At 35.2% G+C, this 11,407-nt stretch overlaps 1 protein-coding gene across 1 annotated transcript in view; it reads right to left on the bottom strand.

Moving 5' to 3' along the window:
• Positions 1-1,870: 1,870 nt before the first annotated feature.
• LOC150103020 (arf-GAP with dual PH domain-containing protein 1-like) overlaps positions 1,871-11,407 on the bottom strand; it is a 132,426-nt gene continuing 122,889 nt past the window's right edge. Inside the window, exon 7 of the mRNA XM_090398053.1 lies at positions 1,871-2,210. Within this exon, the coding sequence (XP_090254179.1) occupies positions 2,143-2,210 (68 nt within the window). The 3' untranslated portion in view covers positions 1,871-2,142. The remainder of the gene's footprint in view (positions 2,211-11,407) is intronic.

Raw genomic sequence — 11,407 nt, 5'->3', positions numbered from 1 at the left:
TGAGTAAGGTGCCTAAGTAATTAAATTTTTTAACCTGTTATAATTTATTTCCTTCCACACCCAATTAAGTTCTGTTTCTACTTATTGCCATTGTTTTGGTTTCACTAAAATTTATCTGCACTGCATATTTCTCAGTATTTTTATATAAGTATTTTCAATCATATACTTTTCCTTATTACCATAATCTACCATTTATCTTACTACTTTGGGAAGGCAATTTGCTATTTTGATAATTGAAGGGGCAGATAGAATGCGCTATTAAAAGCTGACTGATGCACAGAGAGTCGGTTAATTGCAGGGTCATTGTTTTGAAAGTGAGACAAACGATAGATTACTTTATACATAAATAGCAGCATATCTGCATATTTCATCATATGGTGCAATTTTTGTCCATTTACAGATATTCCTATGATTTGAAAGTAGATCAGTATCAGCAAAGTTGGTTGAGTAGATAACATACTTATTCTCCAACCAACAGGATGCGGGTTGAAATTCCACTGGGGGCTTTGTATGTATCTTTAGGTAGTAGATGTAATAAATTTAGTTTAATCCTTTATCCAAGTATGTGCAAACAAAGTTTTCGCCTGAAAGTATCTTCAGGACTGGGGTAAAGTGGTACACATAAGTGTACCACTTTGTTTGCACACACTTGGATAAAGGATTAAACTAAATTTATTATAGTCTGACCAAGTGAAAAATAAACTTTCAACATCTTTCTCTAAATCCAGAGTAATTTAATAAAAAGGTGGCACACCGTTTGGCAGCTCCTATAGGAGGAGATGACCTTGCTAATGCTTCTGCCTGGTATCTCCACTTGGGCCTGGCTCCCACTGAAGAGACCTCAATAAAGGTCGAAACTAGTCTGGGTAGTGGCCCTTCCCTTAATGCATAACATTATACATATCTGCAAGGAGATGTGTTTTGCATTATGGGAGATACTGAGATAGGAGTGTTGGTAGCTTGCTCCACCTTTGCAAGGAGTTGCCCGGTGTTGTACCACTTTATCCCAGTCCTGAAGATACTTTCAGGCGCAAACTTTGTTTGCACACACTTGGATAAAGGATTAAACTAAATTTATTATAGTCTGACCAAGTGAAAAATAAACTTTCAACATCAATAGGTAGTAGATGATTTTTATCACCATGCATGAAAACACTGTTCCACTTACTAGAGGCCTGAAATAACTTGGAAAATTTACTGCATTTGTTCTCTGTAGAGCATTATTTATCTAACCCTCACCCACCAGGGTATATTCTACCATAGCTTTGCAACTTCTTTTTTTTTGGGGGGGGGGATTCCAAAAAAACAAAAACTGTCTCTTAACTAATATAAATAAAATGAAAATTGACATGCTTATAAAAATCATGTTTGCTATTATGGTATGGATTACTGGTCTAAGTTCATTGAGTTGGGTTCCTAGGTATAATGGTAAGATTGATAAGAGGTAAAGCTGACAAACTGTGACCAACCACTGTGAAGGATACCAACTAGAGTAAAAAAAATAAATATCTAAAATATCCTTTTTCCTGTGAGCAGGAAAATGTTATTTCATTAACATAGTAAAACATCTTGAGTAATTCATACTTTGAATGAATTATAAGCTTATACTGAATTTCATCTCTACAAAAAACTTGTACTAGATACACTGAGTTTAAAAATAAAATTGTTTGCAAAACCATGTATAAAGTCACTGTGCAAGTTTTATGCAGTTTGCAAATTTCTGTTTGTACAAGTAGTATTTATACAGAGATATGAAAATTAACTGAGAAAAATAATTTCAAAAATTGAAATAGTCTATTTTGCTATATATGTATATATACACACACACACCACTGAAAAAATTCTTATTAATAACACCATAAACAGTCTATTAAAATTCTTTGCAGTGTATAATTAAAAATTATCACTATATCAATAATTATTTACAACAATGGTAAAATCAGTACAATGTATTTACAATTACAAATGAGACAACACATGCACAAGCATGTAAATAGAGCCTAGCTGTACACATTCCATTAATAAATGAATAAATTTTAAATGGCAGTTATTATAAGAAACTTGCAGAAAAGTTTCCTGATGACTGAGAGTAATGTACAATAAATTCTTTCATTGAGAATTTGGTCATGAATTTCTCCAAAACTACATGACTTTAAGGATATGCAGTGAAGGACGCAGTGTGCTTCGCTTCTTTACTAGGTTGACTGCCACTATTTAAAATAAAAAAACTATAAAAATCATTTTAGATTATCATGTGTGTTGAACATATGCAGAAATTTAATAAGAATTAAATGCTAACATTAGTGACATAATACTTCTGTTATAATATATATCTGTTAAACGAAAATACAGTATATATATATCATATTTTGGACTTTAAAAATATGATACGAGTCAGAGCTGTATAACTGGGAAGAAACTTTATAGTCTGAAAGAAATGAAGAGAACTGGGTGGAGTTTACTCAAGAAGATTCTGGAATTTCAATTCCAAGTGTTAAAGGACTATCAGAGAAAACTGTGAGATTTTGTCACCAGACTGGCCTACAAGTTACTTTCCGTTCAGTTCAAAAGCTAAATTCCTTTCTAGCCTCTCCAAAAGACAAAATACCCTTCTCTCTTTTACATCATCATAAAATTCCTGTCATGTACCCTCAAAGGGTGTATAGGATATGATAGTACTTACATGAAAAATTTACATCATTACTAACTTCCTATCTACAATTTTCCTCCAAATCAGTCAAGTCTGTTACTTGTCAAGAACTTCAACATTATCAAAGCTTATATTTCTATCTTCTAAGGCACTTTTTACCGTATTAATCCACCTATATCTTGGTCTTTTTCCTGCCAACCTGGCAGAGAACACTTGTTTTGCTAATCTTTCCTCGGCCATTCTGTTCAAGTGAACATACCATCTGAGATTAGCCCTGGTAATGCATTCTTGGATGCTGACAATGTCATGTTCTTTCCTAATATCGTCATTTTTAATATGATATTGCCATTGATGCCATCTGTTCATGCCCCTAATCTTTCTCAGGACTCTCATATCTGCGGTCTCTAGTCTTTGGTGAAGTGTTTTACTTCTGACCCAGTTCTCAGATCCATAAGTTAAAATTGGTTTAACACTGTCTTGTATACAGCTAATTTAGTGTTTTGACTAATTTCTCTCTTATTCTATATAAATTTATTCAGTTGACTTCCTACTACTATACAACTTTGTTGATTCTGTTGTCTATTTCCATATTTAATTTACCATCTTCACTGAAAATCTCTCTCTTTTATCCTGGAGTTTATAGAATCCCTTGTTCTTCTAGACAAAACCTCAGATTTGTCTAGAAGAACATCAAGATTATATTTTACTTCAAGTGTCTGATAAAGAGTCCTACACAAAAGTTATTTTTTAATTCTTGCAAGATTATCCATATTGCCCACATCCATAGTCCAAACCTCTACAAAATCAAGTGTCTTAAACTTTCTCAGTTTTGGGAAGTCTTCCTAAGTAACTATTCTTATTGTGTTTATCTCTTTTCAACTGTATTAACAATGCTTTTTTCCTGACATTTGTTTAATTCTTTTACTCTATAATTTATCAGTATGCAGTCAGCTTACATTTCAATATTTAGATCTATCAATTGCCTCAGTATCCCATAAAAACATTACAGAAAGAGTCACTACCCAGATACCAAGAGTAAATCAATGTAAATACATACATTTTACAATTAGTAATATGGTGTATTACCATATTATTAAAATATTCTGGATCTGACTATCGAAAGTTTTTTTTGCTTATTTACATAGTACATTACACTTGACAAGAAATTTTATTCCTGTTTTAATCCTTTATCCATGCATAGCTTGGATAAAGATACTTGACACATGAAAGATATTTCACATACAAATTTTGTATGTGAAGTATCTTTCAGGGTCTGGCTCTCTCACCCATTACCAAAACTGGTCTTGGTAATGGCCCTTTCCATAAAGTTTTTGCATTCTGATACTGAGGCAAATTATGTAAAGTAAACTACCTCTACATGCAAGTAGAGTAATCTTGAAGATACTTTATGTAAACTTTGTTTGCTTAGTTAAATAATTAAAATAAGAACATAATTACTTGTGAAGTATAATATAATAATATACTTAGTAGCCATGCAAAAAATTTTCTGCTACATTATACATCAAAAATATACACAAAATAAAAAATGTTTCGTGTCAGTCTTTGTACCTATATAAATTATTTCAATATAGTTCATTGGAACACTTCTAATACAGGGATGAAATTAAAAAAAAATGAAGAGTTGTGATTATTAATTTACCCTTAAACAGCCTACATACATGAAACGAACGAATCTGTAATTCAATTACATGAAGTACTCAGTTAATTGACATTTGGATAATACAGAGGTCACTGTACATATACAGTCTGTCAAAAAAATATTGTCATCTATGGACTTTTATCAAAGTTGGATCAAATTACAAAAGCAATGTGTAGTATGATGTTCTCTCAAAGGATGTCGTTACTCACATGAATACTAGCATCATCATCACATGACTGGTAGGACAGCCAAACAAAATGGCCGAGGCACGATTGTCGTTCAAGGGACGCAAGATCATTTTAAAGTAGTATTTCAAATTTAAGAATGTTGTTGAAGTTCAACGACAATGGGGGCGTGAGTTCGCAACACAACCTCCAACATGCCTGACAACTGCACATATTTGTGATAAGTTTGAGACAAATGGTACCGAGACTCATCTTCCAACAAGATGGCGCACCACCACCAAGACCTGCAAACTCTTGATGAGAGTTTGCAGGGACGAAGAGGTGCAGTTTCCTCCTACTTTCTCCTGATTTAACACACTTGGGCTTCTACCTATGGGGGGGCCTCTAAAAGATGTAATGTATCATAAAAAACCAGCTACACTGGTGGCCCCTTCGGAAAGAAATTGAAACGGCATGCACAACAATCCCACTGGACACTTTGGCCAATGTGGCCCAAGCAGTAGTTCACCGTAATAATAAGTGTCTGACACCTCGTGTAATTGCAGACGTCAAAGGTAACTTGTATTCATTCCATGATGTCTGTATGAATTTAGTATTACAATTTTTATAGAGGTTTTTCTTTTGCTGAAGTGTGTATACATTTTTTTTGACGGACTCTGTATATATGATATTTTACTCTTTCTAACACACACACACATCTTAAAAGTCATGGGGCTAAGCCTTTTTCTAATATTATTTATAAGATGTTTATATACGAGGGAGATCTGGAAAGTTCTGATAAACACCAAGAACAAAAATTAATTTTACTTCTTATATATCCTAAAAGGAAAAGAACAAGTTATTATAATATGACGAAACATGAGGGTTAAAAGGATTTAAGATATGTTCTTTTTTGTGGTTATATCAGTTGCTTTAATATCATTTTTCTTCTAGGTGTTTATCAGAACTTTCCAGATCTCCCTCGTATATATATCATCCTTTACTCACTCTTACACACAAATTCATACCTTAAAATTATGGGATAGCCTTTTTCTAATATTATTTATAAGATGTTTATAGTGACAAAAGTTTACATATTCAACTGCATGACTCAACCACCACACCGTATTTAGATCACGTCATATTGGCTACTCTCATCCATTCACCCAAGGACAGCATCTTTCCTTTATCACATCCAGGAGTCTATAAGGTACCCTGTTCACGTGATCAAGCTTACTACGGTCAGACAGAAAGAACTGTGGACATTTGGCACTATCGCTATGACCATGCTTTGGATATCCCTACACACAGGATCAACTGGAAGAAAACTAAAGTGTTGCACAGAATCTTTTACAAGTCAGAAAGATTGTTCTTAGAATCAACAGAAGCCTTGAAACATATTCCAAACCTCAACAAGTATGGCTGTATAAATTTGTCTAAGCTTTGGGAGACAGTCATCTTAAGACATAACTAGTACCTGCTTTCTTTCTCTGGTTTTTTTTTATTTATTTATTTATTTTTAACATAGAGGGTGCCTAATTAGGACTTTAGTCTTTGTGTTGTAGCTACAATTGGTCTAACTAGTCCCACTGTTACACCAGATTGTTGTTGTCTTGCACACTGTGATAAACAAATTGTTTTTTTGTGCTCTGAAGATGCTGGTTAGAAATATCAACAATAAGTCAAATAATTATTTACTTACCAGTCTATGTTCTAATATATACCATCAAATTAATCAACATGTATGATGAACACATAAGCCTTTTTCTACATGTTTGAAGATTCTTCATGGAGACAATATCGTACGCAAGGCACAACAATACGGTAAGTGGAAGTTTGAAATTGGTGCGGCAACTGAACAGGTTAGCCTTCTTAAAGAGGTGCCGAGACACCAATTTAATACCTAACTGTAGAAGTTAAAAACAAGTTCCACTGAGCCAAAGTCCAATGCATTTATAAACAAGCAAGTATAGCACTACTACAAGAACAGATAAACGCTACTCACCTAGAGCTATCAAAATTAAGTTCAACCACCAAGGTATTATTGTGACCAACTATTTAATATTTTAAACACAGAACTGTGAGAAATCCTAGACAGCATCTTTGACACAATGGCTAAAAAGAATTCGTCAAAGTCAAACACTGGCACCAGAGAAAATTTGAATTCTCCAACAACACAGTACTACACAACTGCAATTACAACAAGATTGAATCGTTGACCTTAACCAAAGAAGCGATTAGTGCTTTAAGTCAAGGGCACAATTTTACCATTACTCCCAAGCAAGTTCCAGAAGCCAAAATAATGGCGCCCGTTGAAAGGTGAATATATAACCTGCCTCCAGCAACAGCCAATAACATATTTTTAGATGTGGCCAACATCCTAATCCATTCTAAGCCTCCCAAAAATAATATCCCACATAAGTAAATCATTGCTTTAAAAGAGCTACATAATAATAACCACATTATCATAACCAAAGTAGACAAAGGGAACACAACTGTGGTGATGGATGCAACAGAATATGAAAACAAAATGCACACACTTCTACAAGATCAGTCAACATACAAAATTATAGATCGAGATCCCACCAATTCACAAAAGAATAAGGTGTGTAAATTACTGAAAAAAAAAGTCACTTCCTGGCCTAAAGAAACAGTAAACAAACTCAAGCTCTTCCATATTAAAACACCCAGGAGGATATATGGAGCACCAAAAATTCACAAACAAGGTATATCCTTATTAAAGGGATAAAAATTCTATGTTTTTATATAGCCAGTAAGTGAAACTCAAGATCCGAGATAATAATGATAATCCTAGATATGCAAGTTCTTTTCACTAAGCTTTGATATCTTCCAGGTCTACCTACTCACTGATGAGACCTCAAAAAAGGTTGAAACCAGTCTGGGTAGTGACCTCTCCTCATAATGTAATGACAGTATTACATCTCCTAGGAGCTGTGTTTTACATTATGAGAGAATATCAAGAATAGTGAGGGAGCTTGCTCCACCTTTGCTTCAAATTGCCTTCGCCAATAGTTTTTCGGCATTGAAACTCATAGATCGTAGTTCTCGATCTTGAGTTTCACTTACTAGCTATATAAAAACATAGGATTTTTATCCCTTTAATAACTATTAAGTTGCCAGAAAACTAGCCGTTTGGCTTTTCATTTTAATTACAATGACAAAATATAAGCACACCTTTATGGCATTCGTATAGTGAAGGTATGTAAGTTCTTTTCACTAAGCTTTGATATCTTCCAGGTCTACCTACTCACTGATGAGACCTCAAAAAAGGTTGAAACCGGTCTGGGTAGTGACCTCTCTTCATAATGTAATGACAGTATTACATCTCCTAGGAGCTGTGTTTTACATTATGAGAGAATATCAAGAATAGTGAGGGAGCTTGCTGCACCTTTGCTTTGAATTGCCTTCGATGATAGTTTTTCAGCATTGAAACTCATAGATCGTAGTTCTCAATCTTGAGTTTCACTTACTGGCTATATAAAAACATAGGATTTTTATCCTTTTAATAACTATTAAGTTGCCAGAAAACTAGCCGTTTGGCTTTTCATTTTAATTACAAGGTACATCCTTACGTCCTATTGTGGATAATATAAACAGCCCCACATACAAACTGGCTAAGACGATTAGCTAAGCTACTAGTCACTCTCACAAACAATTCTCTGTCCTTTGTAAAAATTCTGCCCATCTAACAAGTATTTTAAAAAAACCATACCTTAAAAGGTTCAGACATAATGGTGAGTTTTGATATGACCTCACTATTCACAAATGTACTGCTAATTGAAACCCTTGATTTACTAAAGTCACACTTTCGACTGATATTTTTGAACTATTTAAATTCACAATACAAGCAGGATATTTTACATAGAAAGGGAAAATATACAAACAATGAGATGGGACAGCTATTGCCCCCCCTCCTCCCAGCCAACTTCTACATAGAACACCTGGAAAAACTAGCTATCAATACAGCCACTCTCAAACCAATGCTTTGGCTACGCTATGTTGACAAAGTGCTTGCTATTTGGTCACATGGTCCAGACAGTGGATACATACTTAGCGCATTTAAATAGCCAACGCCCAAAAATCCACTTAACAACGGAACTGGAAGCTAATAACTGTCTGCCCTTCCTGAATATACTAATTGCATGTCTTCCAGATGGTTAATTCCTTATCATTCTGTTTATAGAAAATCCACACACACACAGGGAGATATTTACACAAACAATCACACCATCACCCATCTCAACATTTTGACATCCTAAAAATGCTAACCCACAGAGCAATTTGTTCCAATGACAATGCTCTTACTGCTGAACTCACTCAGCAGTAAGAGCATGCCACACCTTAAGCCAATGGCTCTAATCCCCATAAAATAGACAAAATACTAAATGCTTCTCAGAAATATCCCCTCCCAATGTCCACCACGGGGAACTACAAAAAAAACAATCACTATCCCATACCTTAAAGGCACATCAGAAAAGATATCTAGAGTGCTCAATAAACATCAACTATGCACCGTATTTAGACTGTATGTTAAATTGGCCACTCTCATCCATTCACCCAGGGACAGCATCTCTCCTTTATCACATCCAGGAGTCTATGAAGTACCCTGTTTGTGTGATCAAGCTTACTACAGTCAGACAGGAAGAACTGTGGAGACATCTGCCTCAGTGAACACAAAAAAATACATCCGGCACTATCACTATGGCAAGTCGGGTCTAGCAGACCATGCTTTGGATACCCCTGTACACAGGATCGACTAAGAAGAAAACTAAAGTGCTGCACAGAAGCTTTTACAAGTCAGAGAGATTGTTCTTAGAATCAACAGAAGCCTTGAAACATACTCCGAACCTCAGCAAGTATGGCTGTATAAATTTGCCTAAGATTTGGGAGACAGTTATCTTAAGACATAACTAGTACTTGCTTTCTCTCTCTTTCTGTTTTTTTTTTTTAACATAGAGGGTGCCTAATTAGGACTTTAGTCTTTGTCTTGTAGCTACAATTGTTCTAACTAGTCCCATTGTTGTTGTCTTGCACACTATGACAAACTGTTTTTTGTGCTCTGAAGATGCTTGTTAGAATACTGGCAAAATATCAGCAATAAGTCAAAAAAATAATTATTTGCTCATCAGTCTGTTCTAATATATAGAGTCAAAATTAATCAACATGTACAACGAATACATAAGCCTTTCTACATGTTTGCATGAATCAAGTTGACAAATCTTGCTTTTTAACTTCAAAATGCACAATCTTAGAGTTTGAGTAGGCAGTCGTAAGAATTACAAAAACACTGTCCTCTGTAGTGAGCTTGAGTTGAGCAAGCTGATTAATAAAAGTCTTCCAAGAACAGGATACAGTAGCAATATCAATAATCATTGTCAGTTCAGTCACAATGAAGGCTTTTGTTCAGGCATCGTGCAGAAATGGATGAGTTGATTTTGGTGAAATTTTGGATATATCTTAGGCAACTTGGTTATTTCATCTGAAGTTTTCTGATATTACAAATAAACCAAGCTCTTGGCTTTGTAAGTCCACCATACTGATTCCCAAGAACAACCAGGCACAAATGAACAATAACAATGTGCTAAGTAGATCTGAAGCAGAGAAAATGGTCTATAAATTCATAATCAGTGTTACAAATAAGATGAAGCAATGAACTATCCAGTAAAATTTTTGAATTTTGCCACTGCTCATGAAAAAAAAAAAGGGCATAAAACAGTCTAAAAATCTGGCACCAGTCATGCTGATGAGAGACTTAAAAATGCCAACTTTATGCAATGGTATGCAGCTCAGGTAAAACCTCTCTATATGAATGTTATGGAAGCAGTGATGCTGACTGGCTGTGGAAAAAGCAAGTCTGATTTCATTCCCTGAATTCAGACCAATCGTCCCTTTGAATTTAAATGCCTCGCATTTTCATTCCATGTAGGCATTATAATGACTATTAGTTGTAAGGTAAAGTCCTCCAAACTACAGTCAATGATCTGAGATCCTACTGTTTCTCACATGATCAGCTATACATATCATACTGCTTCAGTGTAAGAATAAATATCTTCATATATACATTATATATATATATATACAAGGGCTGTTCAATAAGTAATAAGACTAATTTTACTGTTGTGAAACCATTCATCACAATATTAATTTCCGTGGAATAAAGAAATGTTGCTGTCTGTATTAACAAAAGATGTTGATAGATGGCGTATACGGCTGATGTGCCAGAGCGTCATGTGACTAAACGCAAGCTTGTTTCGGCACGCCTACGAGCCGCAACCAGTCGTCGAAATGGAAGCGTCCATGGAATAGCGTTATGCGATTAAATTTTGTGTGCGTTTACAAAAATCAGCATCGGACACTTTTAACATGATATGTGAAGCTTTCCACGATGAAGCAATGTCGAGTGCAAGTGTTTTTCGCTGGCATAAAACTTAGGAAGAAAGGCAAAATGTGGAAGATCTTGAACGTGAGGGAAGACCTTCAACGTCCATCACAGAGACAATGATCAACACAGCAGCAATTATCATCAAGGAGGATCGCAGAATTACAGTACACCAGCTGCAAGTTGCCCTGAATATTTCTGTGGGAAGTGTTCACTCAATCATGGCTGAACATTTGGGACTGAAACGTGTTTGCGCCCGATGGATTCCCAAACTCTTGACACCGGAGCAAATGCAGCATCGAGTGGATGTGTGCACAGAATGGAAAGAAAGACTGGAACAAGACGGCAACAACTTTTTAAAACACATCATTACAGCAGATGAAGCTTGGTTGTATCACTATGACCCTACAATGTAACAACAAAGCAGTGAATGGAAGCATCCGTCTTCACCTACCCCCAAGAAAGCAAAAACTGTAAAATCGGCTGGTAAAGTTATGACCATAATATTTTTTGACTACGAAGGCATTGTTTAC

This window comes from Typopeltis vanoorti, chromosome 9 (assembly GCF_054136105.1).
Source record: "Typopeltis vanoorti isolate ZY-2024b chromosome 9, IOZ_Tvanoo_1.0, whole genome shotgun sequence".
Taxonomy (NCBI): Eukaryota; Metazoa; Arthropoda; class Arachnida; order Uropygi; family Thelyphonidae; genus Typopeltis; species Typopeltis vanoorti.
Note: the sequence above shows the minus strand (reverse complement) of the source record. Positions and strands in the feature narration are given on the sequence as shown.